This window comes from Montipora foliosa, chromosome 3 (genome assembly GCF_036669935.1).
Source record: "Montipora foliosa isolate CH-2021 chromosome 3, ASM3666993v2, whole genome shotgun sequence".
In the NCBI taxonomy this organism is placed as follows: Eukaryota; Metazoa; Cnidaria; class Anthozoa; order Scleractinia; family Acroporidae; genus Montipora; species Montipora foliosa.
Window position 1 is genome coordinate 27,621,774 of NC_090871.1, and position 26,516 is coordinate 27,648,289.

At 41.5% G+C, this 26,516-nt stretch overlaps 2 protein-coding genes and 1 pseudogene across 2 annotated transcripts; all 3 read left to right on the plus strand.

The window, feature by feature from the left end:
- Positions 1 to 13,697: 13,697 nt before the first annotated feature.
- On the plus strand, positions 13,698 to 16,617 carry LOC137994694 (BTB/POZ domain-containing protein 6-like). The gene has a single exon (XM_068840299.1). It carries the CDS (start codon positions 13,866 to 13,868, stop codon positions 15,201 to 15,203), a length of 1,338 nt encoding a protein of 445 aa, XP_068696400.1. The 5' UTR covers positions 13,698 to 13,865; the 3' UTR covers positions 15,204 to 16,617.
- LOC137995506 (mRNA export factor GLE1-like) lies at positions 15,993 to 17,885 on the plus strand (annotated as a pseudogene).
- Positions 17,886 to 24,014: 6,129 nt separating this feature from the next.
- LOC137994693 (BTB/POZ domain-containing protein 6-like) lies at positions 24,015 to 26,301 on the plus strand. The gene has a single exon (XM_068840298.1). The coding sequence runs from the start codon at positions 24,049 to 24,051 to the stop codon at positions 25,381 to 25,383; it is 1,335 nt and encodes a 444-aa protein (XP_068696399.1). The 5' UTR covers positions 24,015 to 24,048; the 3' UTR covers positions 25,384 to 26,301.
- The last annotated feature ends 215 nt before the right edge of the window (positions 26,302 to 26,516 follow it).

The following is a 26,516-nucleotide window of genomic DNA, read 5'->3' on the forward strand; positions in this document are numbered from 1 at the left end:
AATTACCAATTTTTCGACGGAAAATCGTCTCAAAGGATAAAGGTAAATTGTAAGATTTGGAGCGAAAACAAGCGAATATTTTGAGCGAAAACACAGTTCTGTGCCGTAAGATAAACACGAGGCAAGTTTAAGCAAATTTCCATCCAATGAACCAAACTCCTTTTCTTTATCCTTTCCCATGTATTTAGTGTTATTTTTTGGCTGAAAATTTTAAATGAAGTCGCTCTGCAACCGGAACAAAATTTCGCCTTTGCGGGCCCGTTCGCGGGGTTTCAAATGGCTTGAACTGAAATGCCCCTCATGTAGGCGTATTAAAAGCTACAAGGGAAACTGGGGCTATAACCCCCCAGTAAACACGTTAAATTTCACAAAGATCACTAAAAATGGCGGTCTTCTACGAATTCTACAAAAATGATTCAAGAGTATTTCAATTTCAGAGCATACGAGGCCAAAGAGAAATTATCCCACCCCGACTTATAATTAACTGAAGGAAGGTATTGCAGACCCGCAGAAATATCATCAATGCAGGTTGTAATATATTTACAAAACCCACTATCACTCAAAGGCGAGTTATTGAATTTCCAAATATACCAGGACCACGGGAATTATTCCTAGAGGACTCGATAGAGAGATAAACAAAATCATGATGGGAAGAAGGGCAAGGTTTAATTTCGCAGGAGGCAACCGAAGGCATACGTCTCTGAGAAACAACTAACTTATCAATCAGGGAACCGATAGAAAAATCAGGAATAAACCAGGTGCACTGACGCAGCCTTGGATGAAACTTACGCCAAGCATCTGACAAAGAAAAAGTCGACCGAATAACAGAAAAATATTAAGCAGGGACAAAGTTCCCACCAAATTTGTCAAGATGGTGATCATAGCAATTAAAATTGTAATCACCAGCAATAATAACGGCGTCAGAAGGCAAAAAAATATTCGTGCAAATTATCAAAAAACACTTTCCTTTCAGGCGCGTAAATGTTAATTTAATTAATCTTAAGATCATCGAGTTAAAAAACAAGACACATCTCTTTTCCTATTCCTAATTATACCCGAGAAGAAATCAGAAAAGCAAGTCGAAACACCGGCTCGTTTGCCAACAGCGGGGGACCAGAAACAAGGCCCACGCCAGGCATTAGAAAAGGGACGAAAAACCTCAGGATCAGTAATGTAGGTTTCTTGAAAACAAAAAACACAGTGCAAAGCGTGGAGATTATCAACAAGATAATCCTGAAACCCCTAGAGTTTAAGTAAAAAGATTGAAAATTCATGAAGGATGAGGGTTATTGTAGTATTTCTACTAGAGCTAACCGACAAGGGTGTAGTCGACTTTCTTGGAGGAGGACCATAAGCAGGTTCCAGCTCAGCAGGCTTACGTTTGGACGCCACTCGTGAAACAGAAGACTGAGGCTGACGAGGCGAAACAACAGTACTAACTTCAGGAATTTCCACATCAGCGAGGACACCATCAGAGATTGTGAAAGAACTTCAGCGGCAAGTTGCAAATCCGACACAGTAGGCGTGCCAGTGATAACACTTAAGGGGAAGGGGCACCGAGTAGGGCTCGAGAGACTCGAAGAGAGATTGGGACTGTGAAAACTGCGAAGGGTTTGTAGACTGCTGAGATGAATCTTGAGTAGACTGCGTAGAATGCAAAGAAGACTGTAACGGAAAATCCTGAGGTGCGGACACACCAAAAGAGAACGAAGACGACGATGACAACGATAACGATGACTGTAAAGGAGGCACAGAAGGTGGACAAGAAGGCGGAATATCAGAAGGCGGGTGTGAAGATAATATCAGACACAGGCTGAGACGAGGGAACAGGCAGTGGGCGTTCAGAAACATCAGAAGGAGGTGGAGAATCAGCAGGAGGCACATCAGTAGGAAGGGTGCGAAAGATGAGACGCAGGGTATGGATCAGAAGGGCGACGACACCAGGACACGCTACAATCAATGGCATAATGACCATCCTCCTTACAGATGCTGCATTTAGTATCCTCGTAACAGTTACTCAAGGTGTGACCCAGCTGATCACAGTTGAAACAAACAACATTAGGACACGCTCTGGCAAATGGCATTTACGGCAGGTGGGGATCTGACTTTCGTGCTTCCTGCCAAAACGCATGAACGAAGAAATTGACTCTGTTCTGGCCACGCGCGTACCACTTTGGATACCATCATAACCCTAGAGGCCACACCGACTAATTCCATGAACAGAGCCATAATGGCTAAGGCAATGAGAAAGGGCTTCATCCAGGAGCTCATAAAGGGCGTTATAGATTACCACGAAAGTGAAGAACGAAGACCGTTACGACAAGCACGACAAGAGATAAACGAGGAATTACGAAGAAAACAATCACGATACTCGGACGTACAAAACGTTATGGATACAAAACAATTGGGACTACGCTGCAAACACCTAACACCAGCTGCACGAATACCGCAATTCTTAAAATCGTCAAAAACTTGAGAAAGAGGCGTATCTTGGGTAGGAAGCACAAAACTGGCTGTGCAAGGGCGCTCAGATAGAATCTTAGAGGATGGATCCGATCGTTTTCTGCATCAGAGAGACGAGCTTCATTTTTCATAATGTAATCATCCTCCATAGACCGGCTGAATAGACGCTCTAGGGTGGCGGCCAGGCCAGGCCATCTGGGCATAAGACGGAGGAGGAGAATCATCCAAAGACACGACAGACATATCATCAGTGTCTTGAAATCTCAACGGAATTTATTTATAACAACAAACAAACTTGAAGTACAACGTCAACCATTTGGCAAGAGCACATGGTGAGCCTATATCCTTAATGAGCATGTCGCTAGCGTTACTAAGCAACAATGAAATATCGACACAATCAGGAAAACTTGCAGCCCAGCTACGCCGGGGATCAACATCAGCACACTGCGAAACCAAAGGCCAAAGCAGCGATACCACAAGCGGAAGTGTGTAGAAATCAGCCTTATAAGGCTTCGCCCTCGGTTAATCTTGGCCACGTCAGCACGACGTAGCTAACATACCAAATGGGTGTTTTACATGCAAGACATGTGGTAAACTGGGTTGGGAACGGCAAAACTGTTCTCCCACGTTAAGCGTGTGAGAAGGTGGATCATATTAAAAGATAGATGTGTCATAATTATACCGTGGGAGAACAGATTTGTTGTTCCCAACCCAGTATACCACCTGTCTTGCATGTGAAGCTGCCACAAATTGCCTAAAACACCCGTCTGGTATATTACAAAAATTTGATTTTATCAACGGAGTTGATAATGTAAATTGGCCACCGTACAGAGATTCTTTTTGTATTCTACTTCCCCACCGACGCAGCACTACAGTTTCTTTAGATACTACTCCCTTTATTCGCCTGGTATATTAGTTACGCCATGCTGCTGTGGCCTAGCGAAAAGAAGGGCGAACCCAGGGCGAAGCCCTACGTCTTATGCCCAGATGGCCCGGCCTGGCCGCCGTCCTATCCAAAAGTGTCGAGTCAGTCTATGGAGGATGATCACATTATGAAAAATGAAGCGCGTCTTTCTGATCCATCTCCTGTGTCCCAGCCTTCGCACCCTTCTACAGATGTGCCTTCTGCGGTTCTCCACCTCCTTCCGATGTTTCTGAACGCCCTCCGCCTGTTCCTTCGCCTCAGCTTTTGTCCGATGATTATTCTTCACAACCGCCCTCTAATGTTCCGCCTTCTTCTGTTCCACTTTCAGCGTCTCCTTTGCGGTCATCGTTATCGTCGTCAACGTCGTCCTCTTCCTCTTCTGGTGTGTCTGCTGCTCTGCTTTCTCCGGTCTCCTTTGCATTGTACGCAGCCAATTCAAGATTCCTCTCAACAGTGTGCAGACCCTTCGCTGCTCTCACAGTCTCAATCTCTCTTCGAGTCTGCTGAGTCTCCCTCCGCACCTTTTCCGGTTCATTCCCCTCCATCAAGTGTTATTACTGGCACGCCTACTGTATCTGATTTGCAACTGGCCGCTGAAGTTCCTCTACAAACTCCTCCTACTGTTTCAGATGAAGCCTTGGCTGCTATGGAAATTGTTGAAGTTAGTCCTGTTGCTTCGCCTTCTCTGCCTCAGTCTCCTGTTCGTGCTTTTGTTTCACGTGTGGCGTCCAAGCGTAAGCCTGCTAGACTGGACCCTGTTGATGGTCCTCCTCCACGTAAGTCGACTACACCATTACCGGTTAGCTCTGGCACGAAGACTAATAACCCCACCAGACACATCTCTTTTCGAATTCCTAATTATACTCGAGTAGGAATCAGAAAAGCAAGTTAAAACACCGGCTCGTTTTCCAACAACGGAAGACCAGAAAAAGGGTCCACGCCAGGCTTTAAGAAAAAGCACAAAATACTCAGTCAGGATCAGTAATTAAGGGTTCTTGGAAACAAAAAACATCGTACGAAGCATGAAGATTATCAGTAAGATAATTCTGAAAGCGTTTACTGAATCCCCTAGAGTTTATGGAAACAATTTCAAAATTCATGAAGGCTGTTTTTTGAGGGTTATTAGTCTTGTTTTTGAACTCGATGGTCTTTAGATTAATTTAATAAATATCTACGCGCTTACTAATCCGACTGAAAGGAAGTGTTTTTTGATAATTTGTACGAATATTTTTTGTCTCCTGACGCCGTTATTATTGCTGGTGATTACAATCGCTATGATCACCATCTCCGACAAATTTGGTGGGAACTTTGTTCCTGTTAAATATCTTACTGTTTTTCGTTCGACTTTTTCTTTGTCAGATGCCTGGCGTAAGTTTCATCCAAGGCTGCGTCAGTGCACCTGGTTTAATTCTGATTTTTCTATCGGTTCCCGGCTTGCTAAGTTTTTTTGTTTCTCAGAGATTTATGTCTTCGGTTTCCTCTTGCGAAATTAAACTTTGCCCTTTTTCCGATCAGTATTTTGTTTATCTTTGTATCGAGTCCTCTGGGAGTAATTCTCGTGGTCCTGGTGTTTGGAAATTCAATGACTCGCTTTTAAATGATAGTGGGTTTTGTAAATATATTACAACCTGCATTGTTGATCTTTCCCGTTGTCTGCAACACTTTCCTTCAGTTAAGCCGTGGTGGGATTTCTTTAAGCATTCTATTCGTTCTTAAATTATATACTTTTCTAAGAATAAGTGCAAAGAGCTCTCGCACGAGCGCGTTCTTTTGGTTAATCGCATCATTGATCTTAATATTAAATTAACTTTTGCCGTTAGCTCTGAAATTTCAGAGCTCGAAAGTGAACTGAAGGCCCTTACCTTGAAAGAGTTGGATGGCTTTAAGTTTCGCTCCAGAGCTCAGTGGCTTGAAGAGGGGGAAAGGCCTACCGGTTATTTCCTTAAACTTGAGCGTGAGCGCTTTGAGCGTAATATTCTCACTTCCATTCTAGATTCTAACTATTCGAGGTTTTTACACGTAAAGAAATCGAGCATGCGCACGTGCGGTTTTATTCAAGTCTCTTTTCTAATGAACCTATTATCACTGGGGCCATCTCGTACAAACGCCCCAAATCCCTTCGGGATCCAAGGATAAAATCCTCACGCTCTCATAGTCTCCTGGGTGTTCTGTTTCACACAGGTTTCGCATAAATAGGCCTGTTTTGGTCTGGTTAATTCTCTTTTCGTTAAACGTTCGCTAGTCATTAGCTTGGCGTCCATCCCTCCTCCCCGCAGCGATGTCCTCTGTTGCCATCCCAGTTAGCTGCCGCTCCTTGTCGCCTCCGGGCTCGCTTCTTCTCATATTTTATCTTTGCCTGGGGCGTTTGGGAGTGAGGGCTCCCAGCGGGAATTTATTACTATTGATCTTCCTTCTCAACAACGTTGTTTAGATTCGGTGGGAAAATTCCTTTCTCCTTCTCAAAGCATCTCGTGCGAGTGTTTCCTGTCTAGGGAGGAGTACTGTTATTGAACTCCGTTAGAGGTCTTAATACCGGGGAGTTACCCGGATCTGGTGTACTGTCGGTGGAATTTTATTTACATTTTTGGGAGGCTTTCGGTCCCCTTTAGCTCTGTGTTGCTAATAGATGTTTTGCTGACGGCGAATTGTGTCCCTCAATGAAGGCAGTGTCACCCGCTTGATTTTTAACAAGCGTGGTGACGTCAAGCATTTAAAGAATTGGCGGACCATCTGTCTGTTGAATGTAGATTACAAAATCATTTCTAAAGCGATTGCTTTGCTCCTCCCTAAAGTGCTTGAGCACATTGTTCACCCGGACCAGACCTGTTCGGTTCCGGGCCGAAGCACTTTTTAAAATGTCAGTTGTTTTGCGCGACGTCCTTGACTACATTCAACGGACTGATGAGTCTGCCATTTTGATAACTCTTGACCAGGAGAAAGTGCTCGATCGAGTCAATCGTCCTTTTCTGCTAAAGCTCCTTCACGTTTATAGTTTCGGCCCTGATTTTTGTCGATGGATTTGTACCTTTTACAACGGCGCATTCATGCAGATCATTCTGAACAGTTGGCTCACTGAAGGTATTTCTCTTGAGCGCGGGGTGGGTCAGGGGACCTTTTGTCTCCCTTGCATTGTTTTATGTTCTTTGCGTGGAGGTCTTGGCCTCCCTCATCCGCAGCTCTCCTCGGGGTGAGGAGTTTCGCCTTCCTGGTGCCTGAGGGCTGCAGACGCGGGTTCGCCTGTATGCTGATGACACCACGGTGATCCTCAGAAATCTTCGATCCTTGGCAAGTAACCTCTTTGATTCCGTCAGCGTTTATGAAAATGGTTCTGGGGCCAAGCTTAATGGTAGTAAACTGAAGCAATGTGGTTGGGAGCCTGGAGGTGTGGTTCTGATGAGCCCCTCGGCCTCACTTGGGTGAAGAAAATGAAAATCCTTGGTGTTGTCATCGGCACTATCCCTACCGAAAACTTGAATTAGCAGCCCAAGCTTGAGAAATTGGAGAAATCACTCAACCTCTTAAAATCTAAGTCCTTGTCCTTGCCTGGTGAGTCTCTTATTGCTTGGCTTAAGCAAGCTGGCTTACCTTGCCAGAGTTCTCACTCTGCCAGTCTGGGTCACTGCACATGTTAAGGCTTTGATTTGGCCCTTCCTGTGAGGTTCAAAGATGGAAACGGTCAGCCGCAATACCTTCTTTTTGAAAACGATGGACGGGGTTATTAATGTCATCAGCCTTCCCTTAAAGGTTCAGGCCTTGAGACTGGCGGGGATGGCTTTTGTTCTTAATTCTCCTGAGGATTCTTGCTTTTTTATGCCTACGTACTTTGTTGGTCGCCGTTTATCTTGTTTTGGATACCTTGTCAAGAGTGGCACAGTCGGTTAGTGCGCGGCCTTGGTGCAAGAGGTCCTGAGTTCGATTCCCGGATCTCGCATCCTTGTTTCGACTCCTTTCCTTTCCGTGTAGCTACGTAGCTTTAAATACCCGTAAAACGGAGCACTGATGGAGTGGGGGGAGTAAAATGAGCGCACCGTCGACCTCAGGTTTGTCAGTGATTAAAAGTTACTGTTACGAGTTATCGACGTTAAATAAGGTCTACTTTACTTTACTTTACTTTGGGTTACAGCGCCCTAGTTTCTAAAGTTCTCTATAAGAAACTCTTGTCCGTTGAGTCATTCCCTCCAATCTTATATCGTCAGTGGTCTCAGGTTACCGGGCCAGGGTTTTCTCTCAATGGTCACTGGTCTCTCGTTCGGGATTCGTTTACTGAGAATGATGTAATTTGGTTGATTTTCCTTCGTGGTGTCAAGGTGCGCGATTCTCTCTTTAACTGGAATGTTATCTCTTCTGGTCAGTGCGCCTCTTGTAACCGACGTGAGACCATTGACCATTACTTTCTAAACTGCCGTAGGGTCAAGAAGAGGGTATGGTTGCATTTTGCAACGTCTCTCTTCATGGTGCTTGGCTCCCAGTTTGCTGTAAGTCTTTTAACCTTTTCTTTCGCTTGCCCTCTGTTGGTGCTAAGAGGGCCCGCATTGCACGCCACTTGGTGAAATCCATTCTCTACGGCATTTGGATCTTTCGGAATAGGGCCACCTTTCAAAACGGCAGAGAAGACAATCGAGCGATTATCTGTTATGTCTGTAATGATTTAAAACAGAGGGTCTTCCTGGATTCTAAGCGCTTTTCTGAATCTCGCTTTAGCGATCTTTGGCTTCTGGACGGTTTTTGTGCCGTGGAGAATGGACTTCCTCGTGTTGGAAGGAGTCAGAGGTCATTCCGCTTTTGAAGAAAGGAGATCCCGAAATAGCCACTAACAATCGCCCAGTTTCACTGCTACCTGCAGCCTCAAAGGTGTGCGAACGCATAGCGTTAAACCAGATGATTACGTACTTGGAAGAGGAAAAACTCCTGTTCAGGATGTTCAGTGCCACCTGCGCTTTCGTCCATTACCACGGTTTCAAGTACTCATCGTGATAAAAATGATTGATCCTCTTCTTCTTTCTGCCTTAGGCGAACTGTCTCTTGATGATGTGGCTCGAGTGTCTAACAAAGAAGTTGCTGTTTTTGTCTCTCGACTAATGTGCAAGCACAGTTTATCTCCTGATTCCCTTCATTATATAATTAATTATACTTTTCGAGTTCAGAAGTTCTCGAAGAAGTCATCTGATGCAAAAAAGCCTGTAAAAAGTGCCCCTGCTAAATTGTTGGGCTCTGCTGGTCTGCCTGCTTCCAGGCCGACTCGTCCGGATCGCGTGCCATCTAAGTGAATTTCGAGTGTGACTTTACTTGAGTTTGATTTAGTAGTTTATCTATTGCGGTATTGATGTAAATTGGTGGTTTGTTTACTTATGAATAAACTCCTTTTACAACAAAAAAAAAAAAGCTGTCCATGGCTGATAATTGAGCGGGTTAAATGGTTGTGCGCATGCGTGATGTGTTGGCCTCATCAGGTTGGTGTTAGTCTATGTCACCTTGCTTTTAATGTAGTTATTTAGAGTATAACATCGTGATTAACCACCCACTTTCCGCTTCACGGCGCCCTAGCGCGTAACATTTTACTTAAATTCTCTATTATCTTGTAACGGTGGTAATTACTGGGTTGCCATGTGGTAATCCAGTCGACAAATGAGTAGAGTTTCTCAAAAGTCATACCAGCAGAGGCCCTTTGGCTCTCAGGTCCTCACACGTTCGTACGACGAAACAGATCTTGCGTAATATGTAGCTCTAACAGTGCACGATATTGTTTTGGTATTGTCTAACATTGTAGTGCCATGGTAGAAGTCTTGTGTAAATAGCCTGAGAAGAAATGTGCTTACTAGCAAAGTACTAAACCCAGAAAGATTGAAGAAAATAAATTGGAAGTGAGAAACATTGGCTTCTGGGCTGACATGTTGATAAACTTCTTTTCACCACAAGTTTAAGCGTGCCCTCTAAGCATCTGACAGCTTTGTAATACTAAAGTTTACTAAAGTTAATCCCTCTCCGGTGGGGTTAGTGTAAGGATGGGTGACCAAAAACATTTTCCCCTTCGTAAAACAGAAGCATCGGACCGAAAATACTATTAACGCTAACAAACGCGAACTCAGCAAGGTACAGATTTTGTTAGCTTGCTTTATGCAAAAACAAATATTGATGCAAAAGTAAATAAATATTGATACACAGTTTTTAGAAAGAGAAGAAGGAAGTTTCCAGGACGGTCGCTCGAGAATAACATATTTACGACATGAAAACAACATTAATTTAAAAACCGTGAATATAGAATATAAACAGTTACGATCAGCGACAAACATTTTGGGAGATTTTTGCTACGTTCAATTTTGTTATTTTACGTTTTGGCTGCACAAATAAATCGCAAAATCGAAAGTGACATCGCCGGAATTCAGCGGGCGCCGTGATTAAGTTACCGCGGCATGTTTACGTGCCAAACAGTGAAGCATCTGTTCCAAATGATGGCAAGATACCGGGTTTTCGTAAGTTTCTTTTTCTGTCAAGTGTTATAAAGTTTGACAATAAATGAGCGAATTCAAAACAAAGATCACAATCGCCCACTATTGTTTCTGCAAAGTCAAAAATGTACTCTCCAAGACGAGGTTATTTATCACCAGGTAATTCCATCATTTTGGAAATAGCAGCTACTTTATTATTCACCGGCGTCACAATTTTTTGCTGATTTTGGGGCTCACTTTGTTGAAACTCAAGCACGCTTCCAACAGACCTGTTTATTTTCATGAAACCTTTCCTGCTTACAGAGCAATACTAAAAATGTACTCCGGTATCACGTTTCAAGCTGAAGCTCGAAAATTCAATACACAACATGATATTATAATTCACAAAGGCAGAAAATATCACAGAATCTTTTCCAGCCAAACATTTTATTGAAACAAACAACATAAGATGCACTAAAACGCCATTCGCGTTGCAATGACTTTCCACGCCATTGCTGGTTAACGAGAATAACAAACTCACGAGGCAGAATGTATATTTATATTTAATTAACTGAGCACAACAGAAAAACGCTAACCTCATTTTTACACGAAAATGCTTTACTATTGCCATAAAAACTATCCAGTTAAGCTCGCATATTATAAAACATGTTGAATTCATAAAGGCCACCTTTTCCAGCGAACAATTTTTTGAAACAAACAACTTATTTGCTATTAGAGGCAAAAACCCCTTCCTATTTGATTACTTGCGTGAAGAGAAAAAACTCAATCGTGTCAAATATGCGCAATATTACAACAAACTAAATTTTCAGGATCAAACCGTTTCCATGAAGAACTTTTTCCTTGAATAATGAAACAAAAATAGACGACAAGCTTTCTTTCAAATATATTTTTTTTTAACCTGAAGACTGTCTTTGTTGAACCCATAAGTTACCAGAAATTTTCCATTTGGTTTCAGTGTTCTACATAACAGCACACTTGGCAAAATCTTAGAAATGCAGCTCACTTTGATTTCGGCTCGACGGGCGACAGATTGTTGTCGAAGTCCATTACTGGTCGCTTTTAAGATTCCACCGCCTGTCTTGTTCAGTATCCAAATGACTTGCCATTATTGAGCTTCATAAGGGTATATTTTGTTCAAAGATCCACTAAAACGCCATTCGCGTTACATGACTTTCGACGACATTGCCGGTTAAGTTTATCATTCCACTGTGTCCACCAGAGAAATCTACGCATTTCCACTACCCTCTCTATCCTAAGAAAATACGAGCATAAGGCTCTATGCACAGAGATACCACTTAGCAGGGGAGTGACAGGCAAGACTTTTACCGACACGGAAAATAGCAAAAAGAAAAAATGAAAACAAACAAATCCCACCCACTTTCCGACTGGGATTGCCATACTGGCAACCCAGTAATAACAGACTAAATCGTTCCCTTATGACAGCCATCTCCTTCAAATATTTCAAAATCCCGAGATAAGACTACTCTATAAAAGCAACACAGCCTTGAAAAAGTTACAATCTGTGAAGAGTTTGCGGCATATATGATCTACAAGCTGCTAAAAAACACAGATCGAAATCCTCTCCCTTTGGTCTTCCCTTCATTAAGGCCTGAGATTCTCGCTGAAAGCAGCGAAATATGCTTAGAGCAACCAAACACGTTAGCCGATCGACTTCGGTTGTTGGGAAACTGGACGTTAGCGAAACAACTAAACACGTTAGCGAATCGACTTCGGTCGTTAGCGAACTGGCCCCGGTTGCTCGAAGCATGGTTAGCGCTAACCAGCAATAAATACCATGGAAACCTATAGGTTTTGATATCTCTTAACCATCGGTTAGCGCTAACCAGTCTTCGAGCAACCAGCCCCTGGACGTTAGCGAAACCATCTAATCTCAGTTAATTCGAACGATCTCGAAGCATTCCTGTTGTTCTTCCTCTTGAGCTCTTCCCCGTCGATATGCGGCTGCTTTTTCCTCAGTAGCCACAAGCCTAAATCTTCATGATCACAGGTCATCCGACACAGGTAATATCTCAGAATGTTTTTCGAAGTCAAACGAATTCCGAAGTCGATAAATCATGATCGACAGAAGACGAAGCTTCTCTTTCAGACATGTTTTCCATTGTTTACTCAAGTAGCAGCGACCATTTTGTTGAGTAGTGACGTCATCAGTCCTCGCTCCAGGCTTTCTCGAATAAGTATGCTGGCGACATACCAAAAATGGCGGATGCTATGAGAAACAATTACTTCGACGTAATAACATTGAAATGTTGGTGAAAGTAAGTTAAATTCATAATGTGAAAAGCGTATACAACATTTTGGCGGCGTTTCTTCGAGGATTTTAGACTTTTGAAAAATCGTGTTGTTTCATCAGAATACCCTTTTATATAAGAGACAGAATGTGACGCCAGATGTCACGTATTGGGACAAAATCCAAAATTCAAACTGCTTTTTTTCAAATATAAAGCATGCAACCAAGCTTAAAACAGACCAGCAGATCTATATATAATTAAAAGATTATAAGCGGGGATACAAACCTGCGTTCGTTTCCCAACAATTTGAAAGGGCTAAATCTATACCTAGAGATGAGTTGCTTCTCCCTCAAGCCAAGACGACTAAGAAAATATTTCCTTTGGTTATAGATCTCAATCCTCGCTTACCCAACATTGGTAGAATTCTTAATCATCACAAACATCTTATTTATAATTCTCCTTCGTTAGCCAAAGATATTTTCCAAGGGTTCCATAATTCCATCTTTCGCAGAACCAAGAACATCATAGAAATTCTAGCAAGCAGGCGCAATTCCCATTTTTACATCAAGGATGAAAAGCGGGACGGTCAAAAATGTAATGCTAAGCGCGACCTTTGTCGTAATTGTTTATTAGAATCTGAGTGTTTTACCAGTACTACCACCTGATCAAATAGAACTTACCCTATCAGACAGTCTCTTATTAGTTGTAAATCCAAAAACGTTATTTACTTGAATTGGTTACATGCAGGAAATGTAGTTTGCAAGACTCACTCAAGTGTGGGTTCTACTAGCAACGAATTCAAGGTTAGATTCCGCAATCATTAATCTGCAATGACCTCCAAAAAAAGCACATGCGAAAGTTGCCATCCATTTTAATAGAGAAGATCACGTTTTGTCACATTTTGAATTTCTCATCATAGAACAAATTTCCAATTCCAGCGTTAGCAACAATAATAGCCTTGATGGACGCTTACTAACTAGGGAGGCTTTTTGGTGAGCCCAATTCTGCACCCTTGCACCATTTGGTTTGAAAAAAAGATCAGAGTTCAATTCCAAAAATAGGATTCGCGATAATTTACACCAAGCCAGCCACTCAGCGTCATTTGTAGTCATTAGCCATAGGAATTAGTTTGTTTTTATTTTTAACTTAGTTATCGTCTCAACCAACACCCAATTAGCTGCCTATTATGCCTTCATATTTTATAGTCTATTTTTATCATGTATTTTACCTTAAGATTTGTTTTACGATAATTATCTGTCATATGTATTTACATAATTTTTCCATTGTTTTTTACATATGAAAGTCCAGACTAGTTTTACGTATTTTTATTCTAAGTATTCATTATCTTGTACAGTATTGCTGAAGAATCCCGAACAGGCGAAACGTACAATAAAGGGACTTTCAATTACACGAGAAGAGTTCGCTCCATCTTCTGTTTATGCAAGTTACGATTTTTTAAGAGGAAGCGTTGCGTATCCGGCTGGATCCTTTTCTCAAGTGGCATCATCGTTGGCTATCCAACAGCGTTCACACACACAAACACACCTTTAACCTGATGAAGGAAAGGATTCAAAGTTTTTAACTTTAGTTTTTTGTGAAGTCCCGTAAAAAGCCAGATTTGAATCAGGAAGCATTCATGCATCACACAGCAAGAGTGTGACGTATGTCTCATGCGCTGAAAAGTCGTCACGTTGCTGAGCATCAGCTGGAGCATCGGCTTGACAGACACAACGAAGGAAGCGAAGTATCGTGAACATTTGTAAATTCCCTATCAAAACGAAGATGTCTGCCCGAGAAAACTGGCAAACAAAGAGGCCCACAATCCGAGAGAGAACCATGTTTATGCTGAACAACCCTCTTTTCAGCGATGTGAAGTTTGTGGTTCGTAAATCTAACAGCGATGACGAAAGTGAAAGTAAGCAAGTTATTCCAGCTCACAAGTTTGTGCTGTCGATTAGTAGTCCTGTGTTTGAAGCTATGTTTTACGGTGAGCTAGCGGAAACTAGTGGCTCCATTGAACTGCCTGACTGTGAATACAACAGTCTGTTGGAGTTGTTTCGTTTCATGTACAGCGATGAAGTGAATTTAAGCGGAAGCAATGTTATGGAGGTCTTTTATTTGGCGAAGAAATACATGCTGCCTTCACTGGTTGATAAATGCAGCGAATATGTGCAAAATAATTTACAGCCATCAAATGTCCTCAGCATCCTTCCATTGGCTGAAAAGTACGACGACAAAGCCTTGGTAGATCGATGTTGGAAAGTGATCGACACGCAGTCGGAAGAAGTCGTGACGTCAGATGGATTTGCGACAATTCAACGCTCCTTGCTTGAGGCAATCATCTCAAGAGACACTCTTACCCTGCAAGAGGTCAACCTCTTTAAAGCTGTTCACTTGTGGGCGACAAAGCAATGCAAAAAGCAAGGCCTAGAAGCAAATGGTGAAGCAAAAAGAGGGATTCTTGGGGAAGCAGTAGTTAAAAATATCCGCTTTCCCTTGATGAAAGAACAAGAATTAGCAACCGTTGTCCTTGATGCAAAAATCCTTACTCTAGACGAAGTAATCAACCTCTTTAAGTTTTTCAATTCAGCATTGGTGGCCACCCCAGTGGGATTTCCAGAGACAAAGCGGTCAGGTTTATCCCCTGTGTTTCACACTTGTGATAGATTTAACAACGTACAGAGAAGTCAGGTTTGGAGTTACGGATCAGGGATAAAGGACTGTCTTATTTTTAGCGTGAGTAACAAAATCAAGTTGCATGGAATGTGTTTATTTGGGAGTATGAACAACAATTATCACGTTAAATTAGTGATCAATGATCTTCATACCCATTCCACTGTTAAAACCAAGACGGATAGCTTTAGGTCACAGCAAATGGCATGCAAATATGGTATTTACTTTGGGTTTGAAATTGTTTTTGACACGCCACTTGATGTGAAGAAAAACACCGATTATGAAATCGAAGCACAAATCTCCGGGCCACTCTCTGGCAAGGGATGCAACGGCCTTTCTGTGGTTGACGTGTCTGGCGTGCAGTTTACATTTAAGAGAAGTGAGCAGAACAGGTACAGAACATGTCCTTCCGATGGTCAATTTCCCCGATTTGTGTTTTCTTTGTAAGATTTTTTAAAATTGCTTGCTCCGCTACATCTGACAGTCATAAAACAGCGTTTTCAAACTGTCAATCAGTAGCAAAAATGTACACAATTGCCACAAGTCCAACCCTAAAAGTAATACATGAAATTCTCAGACTTGTGACACATTGTGACGAGTATAGAAAGTACCATTAATAATTATGCATCACATGAAAACCGACAACTTGCTTTTAAAAAGCCTACGAGAGGGCTAGGTGGGTTGAATAGGGCAAGTGCCGACAATTAATTTAAAAAAGAAATCGTTCAAAGATGTCGAAAGGTGCTAAATCAGACGACCTCGCCATTTTTTAGGCCAAGTACTGTAGATTTTTTGACATTCAATTCATGACCGAACAAAATGAGCTTTCACAAGAAATTTGAATTTCTTCAAAGTTATTCTTAATTCTTTCTCTGGCTGCTATTGGAGGTGATTATATCCTTAATAAATCACAATCAACAACTCATCCATTTATTTCGCCGAAGCGTTCACAGCTATCGCAGTTGGGTATTTGCTTTTTCTAGAACCTATTTATGTTGCCAATAACGTCAGGGCGGATCCAGGATTTTTCATAGGAGAGGGTGCACCACTAAGGAATGCCGTAGCTGACTGGTGAGGTTTTTTTTTGGCAGAATACCAGTTGTATTATAAAACCGAAGGTCATGTCAGGGGGAGGGTGCGCACCCCCTGCACCCTCCCCCAGATCCGCTCGTGCACGTCTTGTATTACTGCGATCCTCGTTGACTAAGAAGCCTGCGAGGGGCGAAATCTGACCTGATGACGTCAGAGTTTTCATTAGTCGCTGACTCAGTTCGCTCGAGGTCATGCAAGAAAATCATCAACGTGAAGAACACTGCGTATACCCTGGTATCTCCACCACTTCAATAATAAAAAAAGGCGGAATAACTTAATGAAACTGAAACATACAACGCCGAAAATAGAGATAGAGGGTGGAACTGTGAATATGAAAAGTTTTCCGTTGGGCACGATCCAGCAATAAAGCCAATAAAAGGTTGATGTTCGGAAAAATTGTCCAAGTGGTGCTATTCGCTCTTTACTGAGACCAAATTCGGTGTAAAAACGAAGTAATCTTGACCAACAAAAGTGCTCGAAAACATGTTGATTAATTAGGGTATCTATTGCACGTTCCAGTATTAATCGCTTTTTGCCATAGAACTGAATTGGTTTAGACCGTATTGGAATACTGAATAGAGACTTTAAGATATAGTACGGCTAGGCTCTAGTACGGCGGCAGATGTTGAAGATTACTTCCGGTGGCGTCATACCGCGCGTACCAGTACGGCTTTCCCGCCGTAGCCTGCTTTCTACTACGGGAAATTCTTGGGTTGCACGTCACGCAAGTGAAAACATAAATCGCTTACGATTCAATAAATTGAGTTAAGAAGTGGAAGTGTTGTAGAAGAGAAATAAATAAACAACGGGTCCAAGTCTCAGGGCTGTGCGATATTCCGTACTTGAGTTATTCTGCGAAATATTTATTAATTAAATTTGTAGAGTTTAGTATGGAGGCGCCATGTTGGTGTACTGCTGAAGTACACCAACATGGCGGCCGGAAACCTGTAGAAACAACTGGAATTTAGTTTGGCTGTCTTTAACACTTTCTGCTGTATAATGAGCTAGAAAACATTCGTATAGACACGTTTTCTAGTATATTGGCTGTTTAGGCCACAAAAACACGAGGGAAATCGATGTTTTTATGCAACTGGCATGTTTTTCGAAAGCCGTCAACATGTCACGCACTGTGAAAAACTCTGAAATTCAAACTGCTCTATTTTCGAAACGAAGCACGATACCGAGCTGAATGATGCAGGGAAGATATGGACTGATATAGCTCATAAATACTTGATGGGCGATCAGTATCCATTATATGATAAAAACTTCTTATTTTAGTTTTAGCATATTACTCTCGAACAGCATATTTTAGTCACTCTGATGAAGACCGCAGTTGCAGTCGAAAATTCAGTTTTTAGTAATTTTTTATCTAGATCAGTTTCAACGTTTTTTGTAAACACCTTTTATGATATAGCTCAGTCTCTGAAGAATTGCCAGGAGCTGAAATTTAAGCAGAGAGCAGTCAGGGAGAGACTTTCCCTTCTTCAGGTTAGGTACAAAGAGAAAGAAAGGGAAAAAATACTTGCATCTGGAATATCTCATTAGAAAGAAAGAGAATGATAAAGGTAATGCTGAAGAAATGCGAAAACAAGCAATGGAAAGGATGGGCCAGACAAAGAAAAGGAAACCCAGGAAGATAATGAAGGTGACATAAAGGACAGGAGGAAGAGAAGGAGTGGCAGTGATGCTGTAGAGTTTTTAAAAGAAAAATGCGGAAGAGAAATGGCACTCCGTGAGAAGGAAATCGAGATGGAGAAGAACGAACAGCAGGATAAGGCTAACCAGTTTCAAGTTACGGTGAACCAACAGCAAACACTGCTGCTGGGCATGCAACAACAACAAGCACAGCAGCAGCAGAGCCAAAATCTCCATATGATAATGGCTCAACAAAACCAGGCCATAATGTCTTTGTTAGAAAAAGTAACGTCCAAGCACTCTTTTTTTAATAACTATATTATCCTTTTCTCTTGGAAAATTTTCAAATCCAAAAAGATGTTCGGATTAATTATATCGTTGACATTACTATTGTGTTTATAACTGATGTGGGTAGTTGTATTGTGCAAGCGCAGATGTTACGAAGCCGGGAAACCATGTTAGCGAACATGGGTAAACAAAACGATCCAATGCAAGCATTTCAGTTGGCTTTTCTACAGCGGGAGCAAAACAAACCCAAACTATGATGGCTTTGTTAGAAACACTTACCAAGAAGTAAACTTGAAAATCTCTTTGTAGCCAACTAATTGGAGTAACTTCGTTTAACTACACACCTTGTTTAACCTTTTATATTTGCTGGACTGCAATATGTTGGGTTCCATTTTAATTTCAGAGATAAGTTCTCCAAGCTCCAAGCTTGGATGTCTAAAAGGTATACTTGATTTTGATGAAAAAACTCTTAAAGCTAATGAAAAATAGCCAAAAAAATCCGATGTTGTGTTGCCATAAAGACACATGAGAGCATTTCTTAACAAAGCAAATACAATGTACGTCTTACCAACGCTGCTTAAACCGAGTTCTTCTTAAAGTCAATAAATTTAAAGTAATTTACAATGTCACCAAACAGCCACTCCCCTGAAGATCCGACAATTGTATGCCTCCATCTGTGGCGTTGAAAGAGCATTCCGAAAAGGTGCTTGAAGATGTACGCGAAGAGCATAGGCGGGTTCTCCATAAATACATTAGTGGATCGCCAACTGGTGAAAACGCAAACGCTTGTAGATTGGCAAGAAGGTTAGAGTCGGCTAACATTCCTGCATCGTGCTTCCTTCCCTCTGAAAGGAACAAACAAATGAAAAGCATCAGAAATATGGACTTTTGGTCCACGAATTAATGTTATTGGCAAAAAGTCAAATCAGTCGTACTTACCGACCGGTCCAAACATATTTGCAATAAGGCTATAGTAGGAAGTGCGACAGATTGGAACTTGATGTCATGTACACGTCTGTGACCAAAATAAAGAACCCTCTGGTTTTCTCCCGGCCGTGAAATTGGTCTCACAGCTCCATCAGCAAAGCCAAAGCAGTTGTCGAATGGAGCCCTTTTTCTGGGCGTGAGCCTCTTTTCTTTTCTACAGCATAGGTGTATTCTTCCAATGATCTTGGGTTTCGAAGATCGTAATTCCACTGGAAAATTCGCTGCCCATGTGTATCATATATAAAATCAATAACTTGTTTTGTTGTCATGCTAAGAACCGGTATGGGACGACCAAATCAAGGGACCATGTCCGCGTATCGACAAGGATAACTCAGTCTTTTAAAAAGCATACACAAGGCCTCCATACCATCAGCTACACTCCTATGTGAACACTTGAACATGGGTGGAATTTGTAGTACGTCGGCAAGCAGTGGCAGATGAGCTTTTTCAAAGCGACAATCGGCTTTACATTCATCATTTAACATGCTTTCGAGATCAAACAAAGGATACTCGTTGTAAGGTAAATCTATACATTCTTTGGGTGGTATAAATCGCTCAAGATAAAATATTTTTCATCGGACATCATATTCTCGCAGTAGCACAGGAGCAAATCGCGAACTTAATGTTTAAAATTAGCGCAAAGGTACGGCGTTCTCAGCCCAGTCTTTTTCGGTAAACCCCGCCGTACTAGAGCCTAGCCGTACCATATCTTAAAGTCCCTACTGACAGTAATGCGCAGATCAACTCGAAACTTCAACAACCCTCCCCCCCCCCCCCCCGGGTTTTGCCCGGGTATTTGAACTTTTGAAGATTGGATCGTTCAAATTCCTGCCCCCTCGGGCCACAATGGTGAAATGCCCTACCCTATCGTCGGATTTGTCTGTCATACCCTACTAAAGAACAATCGTCGTCGGCTCCTGTCGTAAAGCTTGTGTATAAACATGCTAACACATGTTTCATGGCCCTTTATATGATGATGCCGTTTTTATCAGACTTAAGCTACTACAAAAACACGACTTTAATATTGAAACTATTAAAAATGAGTTGAAAATTTAATTAAGTCAGACAACGTCAATAATTATATAGGCAAGTATAACCTGCTCTAACCCCGAAACACAGCAAAGGTTGTTTAACGAGGGAACTGTATATTTATCAACAACAGAGCCTAGAGCGTTTACGACTGCATGTATTTTAAACTGATTTGTTCAGTGTCTGTTGATTACCTCTAACAGAAACGTACAGCTTTCATAGCTTTAACTATGAAATGGAGTATGTGAAAACGTACCATACTGTATTCACTCTATAGTATGAGAAAGACGAATTACGCAGCCAAAATTCCTTTGAAGACAACTTTTAAAGATCTTTTTTGTAAGCCAATCGCTCACAAATGCTATATTTCTTCCTTTAAATTCTTCCATCTCGTCCAAACACGTGTTTTATAGCTGTTGGCGACTTCGGCGACCGAAAAAAAAATCCTGACACTTCCGGTTCAATTTTCTCCACCCCATGCGGGCAAAGCTTTTCCCGGGGGGTATGTTGAAGTTTCGATTTGATCGGCGCATAAGCTCACCGTCAGAAAACTAAAAGATTCTTCAAGTAACTTTAAAATCAAAGAAGAGACGGATTACGGATGAAGGAAGACAGGGAGAGTGTTGACAAAAAACGCGCCGAAGTTTACTAGGTGGCGCAAGAAAAAGAAATCTTATACAGGAAGTATTGAAGGGGGAAGCGTTAATTTAATAATTTCCCAGCCAAAAGAAACGTATTTACAATGTCCTTAAAGCCTCCTTTACTGACCACGTCTTCACACTTTACTTCAAAGTGAGTTATAGTCTTGTGCTTCAATAACCCCGGTCAATAACGTCTTCAAAACCTCGAGTAAAGGCTCTCTCCGTGTTGCTGAGCTCCGACATCCCTACCCAAGGAATTGGAAAGATTATCCAGGAATGGAAGTCAAGTGTACTTTCTTTCCACACCCGAGGCAGAGGTCTGAGCTCCCTGATAGCCGCTGTAAGAGATGTCGGAAACAGAGTTAACGTTACAGTTCAAGGCTATCACAACTCAGAGCCCCAATCTGGCAAGGGCATCTGTGACCGTATACTCTGTCCGATGAAGTCCTCGCATGATCCGCACTTACCGCAACGAAGGCCACAATCATTATGTTCTAACTGCCGTGGACACGAGGAACGCATTATCACAACACCCAGCAAGGAGAACAACTGGTGCAGTCAGATTTATCCAAGAACTAAAGAAGATCTTTTCTGTAGACAAAATAGACCATTTCGGCAGCAACCACAACTTCCAATATGAAGAATGTGTTCTGAGAGTTTGGAAACGTTATGATATTGGTAACGGGAAGTACCTTCCTTATGATGGTATATATGTCGAGCACCAGGGTCCAACATAGCTCCAAAGAGCCAAATCTCAAGGTCTTTATGATCCCCTTGTCAAGCGAGAAGTTAAGCGACATTTAGAAGTTACCAAGAAAAGCCTGGCGCCACTCTTCGAATGTTCCGTTCTTGGATGTGTTGAGGCTTTCGAAACGTTTGAGCAACTGGAGCTGCACCTGGACGTCGGCAAGCATACCGTCAGCAGAGTAAACCAGTATGATGTTATCAGAAGAGACTGGGCTCTTAAAATCTCATCGGTTGACGCCGATAATATCCAAAGCTGTTCGTCAAATTCCAAGGGAGCAACAACCTTTCCGGCAGTCAGTACTGCTGTCTCGCCTCTTCGAACGGGATGGGCTCTTAGAACACAAAGGAGTAACGTGAGATTTTCACAGAAGGCAAAAGAGTATCTAACGGCTCGGTTTACCCTTGGAGAAAGAACTGGACGCAAAGCAGACCCTGCCCAAGTTCCAGTAGAATGCCCAATGCAAAAAATGAACATAAAGAACGTCTGTTCACTAGAACAGAGTGGATGACGAGAACCAATTCCAGAGCTTTTTCTCACGACTGGCAGCAAAACGTCGAAAAAATCTGACTGATGTATTGCCAGACCAAGAGGAAGATGTCCAATACTTGCATGAGGATTCCAAAATTAAGACAAGATCTGATAGAAAACGTAAACAAGCAACTCAGTGTATCGCATCTCATCTGCTACGACATGTACGACCTCTTTGAACGTTACCACAGCAACGCGCTCCAAGAATTCAATGTAGCCATGCCGAAGACTATCTGTATCCATTTTGAGATCCCTGTAAAATCGAGAGACAAAAAGAAAGTGCTTACAGGCAATTTGTCGGAAATGATTAGTGAATGTGAATGTGCTTCTCACTATAACCATGTATTATCTAAATGGGTCTTATGGAAGAGGGATTTTGTAGACCTGGCCTCAGTATCGCATATCCTTGCTGTCCGATGTTTTTTAGGGTACCCATACATCGCTCTAGGATCAAAGGTTTCAGTAGAAGATGTAAAACTACATTCTAGAAAATATAAAGTCGAGTTAGTGGAGTTAGTTGACACTCATAAACAAAATCGGGTTTTATCATTGAGAGGGCCAAATTGGCTGACTCTTTTTGGGTACTTAGCGTACAAGATGTCAAGTAGATGATAGGTTTAAAAAATCAGCACAAATTTTATGTTGCCATACATCTGTTTAGCAACAAAAAATGGTAAAAGGCCAGTGAGTTTTGATATTGTACTGAACAGACAGATGGCAAAATGGAATCTTCTTCGAAGGAACGAAGTATATGATTCGGCTTTGACTCTTCTTTTCTTTCTTCGGGTCGCGATAATCCTGCGCGTTCGTTCCCATATCTCTAGTTTTGTTTGTGAGCTAGTGGACAGTACGTCGGGTAAAAAAAGAAACTGGGAGGTGAGCGTTGGTAATTCCTTTACCGGCAAGTACAAAACACAAGTCACAGGTCACTGGTAATTGTTTTACTAATAGAAAGAGTATCCTAAACATTCATAAAAGCTAACCTTAGGCCTAATTAGTCCTAAACAAAAGGTTTTAGGCCTGAAGTTTGCTTTTATGAATGTTCAGGATACTTTCTGTATTGGTAAAACAATGACCTGTGACCTGTGTTTTGTACCTGCCGTTCCTTTACCTAATGATCACCTATTCCACTTGTCGTTACAGCCAACACCTTTTACAGAACAATGTACCTATCAGACTTTAGCTTATAGCCAGGATACCTTGAAGTCAAACGTTGTCCTTTGAAATCTTAAACATCAATGCAAGAATGGAGAATTTTTTTTTTTTTGATAATATCGCAATAAATGGCATAAGCAGTGTCGCTGATGCATTGTGGTAGCCTTGTTTGTGCGGACGTCTGTGGAACCAGCAACATACCGACACTCAATCCGCTTTCAAAATAGGGAGATTCTTCCAAAATTTAGGCTTCAAACCTCGATTTTCCCCTGAAAACCAGAGGAGGATTGTTTATTACCTAGTTTTTGAAGAAACCCAGCTCTAACGATGTGTCTCGAGTGAATAACCTGACAAAGAAGGCCTCCTGACCCGACAGATGAAATGTAAAAATTCAGTTAAATATTACAACAAAATTAAAAAACAAAAGAGGGAAGTTTCTTAGCTAAAATCTACGTTGTTATACTCTGAAAGAGATAATCGATTTAACATTCTTCCCTGTAGTTCATTCAATGTAAACAAGAACGTTGACACGAAGTGATTACGAGCACCTTTGTGGTTGCCTAGCTCGTAATCAATTTCTTCCTTTTGACGGAACATCATGACCTTGCCCTTGATTCATAGAATCAGAGACTGCAGAAATTTTGATGTTTTCACGATCGATTGTCATTAATATTTCGCTGAGAATTCGAAATTCAGAGTTTTAAATAAAAATTGTTATTTTTAATGTTATTTTTTTTATGTTCATCTGTCTTTTGGCTTGTCTTTTACTGTTACCTCCCGGCTTTTGCGGTAGTTGTTCCCTAACCCCCAACCCTAACCCCTAACCCTAACCCTAGCCTAACCCAAACCTGGCATCAGAGTAGACTTAAAAGAGGAGCAATTATGAAGCGGAAACACATGTCCAGTCCTTCCTTAGTGTGTGGAATAAACGTTTGCTTAATGCAACTGCAAGACATGCATGACATGCCGGAAAACGTCTGTCAGAGCAATTTGCAGTCAGTCGTTTTTGCAGACTATTTAACGTAAAGAAGAATCGAGTGAGTTTTACTCGAAACCGTGTTTTTGTTGTCTTTGAACTGAATTTTTGAAATTTATGTATAGCCGTCACGCTGCTGAGCATCGGCTTGACTGACTGACAACCGAGCAAGCGAATTATCGTGAATCTTCTAAATTGCGTGTCAACACGAAGATGTCTGCCCGAGAAAACTGGCAACCAAAGAGGCCCACAATCCGAGAAAGAACCATGTTTATGCTGAACAACGATCTTTTCAGTGATGTGAAGTTTGTGGTTCGTAAATCTGACAGCGATGGGAAATTTGAAAGTAAACAAGTTGTTCCAGCTCACAAGTTTGTGCTGTCGATTAGTAGTCCTGTGTTTGAAGCCATGTTTTACGGTGAGCTAGCGGAAACTAGTGGCTCCATTGAATTGCCTGACTGTGAATTCAACAGTCTGTTGGAGTTGTTTCGTTTCATGTACAGCGATGAAGTGAATTTAAGCGAAAGTAATGTTATGGAGGTGTTTTATTTGGCGAAGAAATACATGGTGCCTTCCCTGGTTGATGAATGCAGCAAGTATCTGCAAAATCATTTAGATGCATCAAATGTTTTCGACATTCTTCCAATGGCTGAAAAGTACGAGGAAAAAGTATTGGTAGATAGATGCTGGGAAGTTGTCGACACACAGTCCGAAGCAATGGTGACGTCAGATGGATTTGGGACAATTCAACGCTCCTTGCTTGAATCAATTGTCTCAAGAGACACTCTTACCATGAAAGAGATCGACCTCTTTAAAGCTGTTGACCTGTGGGCAACAAAGCAGTGCGAAAAGAAAGGCTTAGAAGCAAATGGAGAAGCAAAAAGAGGGATTCTTGGAGAAGCACTAGTTAAAGAAATCCGCTTTCCCTTGATGAACCAACAAGAATTTGCAACCGTTGTGCTAGATGCAAAAATTCTTACTCCAGACGAAGTGATTAACCTCGTAAAGTTCTTTAATTCAGCATTAGTGGACGTCCCAGTAGGATTTCCAGAAAGAAAGCGGTCAAGGTTACCCCTTTCGTTTCGCACTTACGATAGATTTATCCTGTTCGATAAAAGTCAATGTTGGCTTTACAGGGGGGCAAAGGATCTTCTTATTTTCACCGTGAACAAAAACATAAAGTTGCATGGACTGCGTTTGTTTGGCAGTGAGAACAACAACTATAGCGTTGAATTGGTGGTCAAGGATCTTGTCAGTCGAGCCATTGTTAAAAGAAAAAGGGGAATTTTTAAGTCACAGCTTATGCAATGCAACGGTGCTGTTTACTTTGGGTTCGAAATTCTTTTTGATACGCCTCTTGATGTAAAGGAAAACACCGATTATCTAATCGAGGCAAAAATCTCTGGACCACCGTCTGGCAAAGGATACAACGGACTCTGTATGGAAGAGGTGTCTGGCGTGATGTTTACCTTCAAGAGTTGTGAGGAGCCCTCAAATGGAACCGGTCCTTCCCGTGGTCAATTTCCTCAATTCCAGATTTCTTTGTAAGTTTTATGAACAAGATTGCTTAGACGGCTAGATTTGTTAATTATAAAACAGCCTTTTCAAACTATGCACTTGTAAGAAAAAATACCAATGCATTGGCTAAAAATAAGTTAACTAAATCTTCAGACAACGGTCACAATTTATCAACAAAGGGTTTCTTCGCCCAAGATTTAGACTTGTAATGGACATTTTTATTCCATATGAATGCGTTCCTGCAAAACGTTCCAAAACAATTGAGAATTTCCTTTAACTGGAAGAAAAGTACATGCACTGTGCTTAATCGATTATGACAAAGGAACAGTCATTCTGAGGTCATGAAAAACAGACACTCAATCGAAGTCAAATCAATTCCCTTTCACACTGGTTTCAGGGACGCTAAGCTGGCTTTAAAAATTTAGGGATCTGAGACAGCCATTTACCACGGGGCTAGCTTGAGGCGAGCATTAACATTATACCAGAGCTGACCTTACATTAAATAAATAAGAAAGCGTTTAAATCAGAAGACCCTGTCATTTTTTTAAAAAGACTTTTTCCGACATTCAATGTCGTAAACAAAATCAGTTGTAGTGTTCTTAAACTTTCACCAGAAATCGATTTTTTGAACCTATTTTCTTTTCCTTTGTAATATTTTCTTATTATACCGTTCAGGTGTGATCCCAGTGGCAATTGTAGTTCGTTAGTACTATAGTTTATTATATAGATATTGATGAAATACCAGGCTTTCTCCTTTTACCAAAAAATCATATCTTCACCGCGCGCAGTGAACATATCATTTTTATCTTTCACATGTGAGGATATAGGTGTTGTCGTGGTAATCAAGACGGTTAGCCAATAAAACGCGACCTTTCTCTTCACTGTAAGATACTTTTGTGCTTCATTGTAATTCTTCTCTACTACATTAACATTTTTATTGCAAAATTTGACATTGGCCGTTTTTATACTAGAGACGCATAATCCGTCCAGACGAATTATGCGTCTCTCATGTTATCCGTCTAGTGTAAAGACGAGACGAACTATAAGAGACGCATAATTCATCTACGACGAACTTGGGGAAACATTTTTTCTGCGTCTGTTAAATTCGTCTAGTATAAAGACGGGCACTAGACGCATAATGCGTCTGGACGAACTTTCCAGTT

Excerpts from the sequence above, each read along its gene's own strand:
- LOC137994694 (XM_068840299.1), top strand. The coding sequence starts at position 13,866 with ATGTCTGCCCGAGAAAACTGGCAAACAAAGAGGCCCACAATCCGAGAG.
- LOC137994693 (XM_068840298.1), top strand. The coding sequence starts at position 24,049 with ATGTCTGCCCGAGAAAACTGGCAACCAAAGAGGCCCACAATCCGAGAA.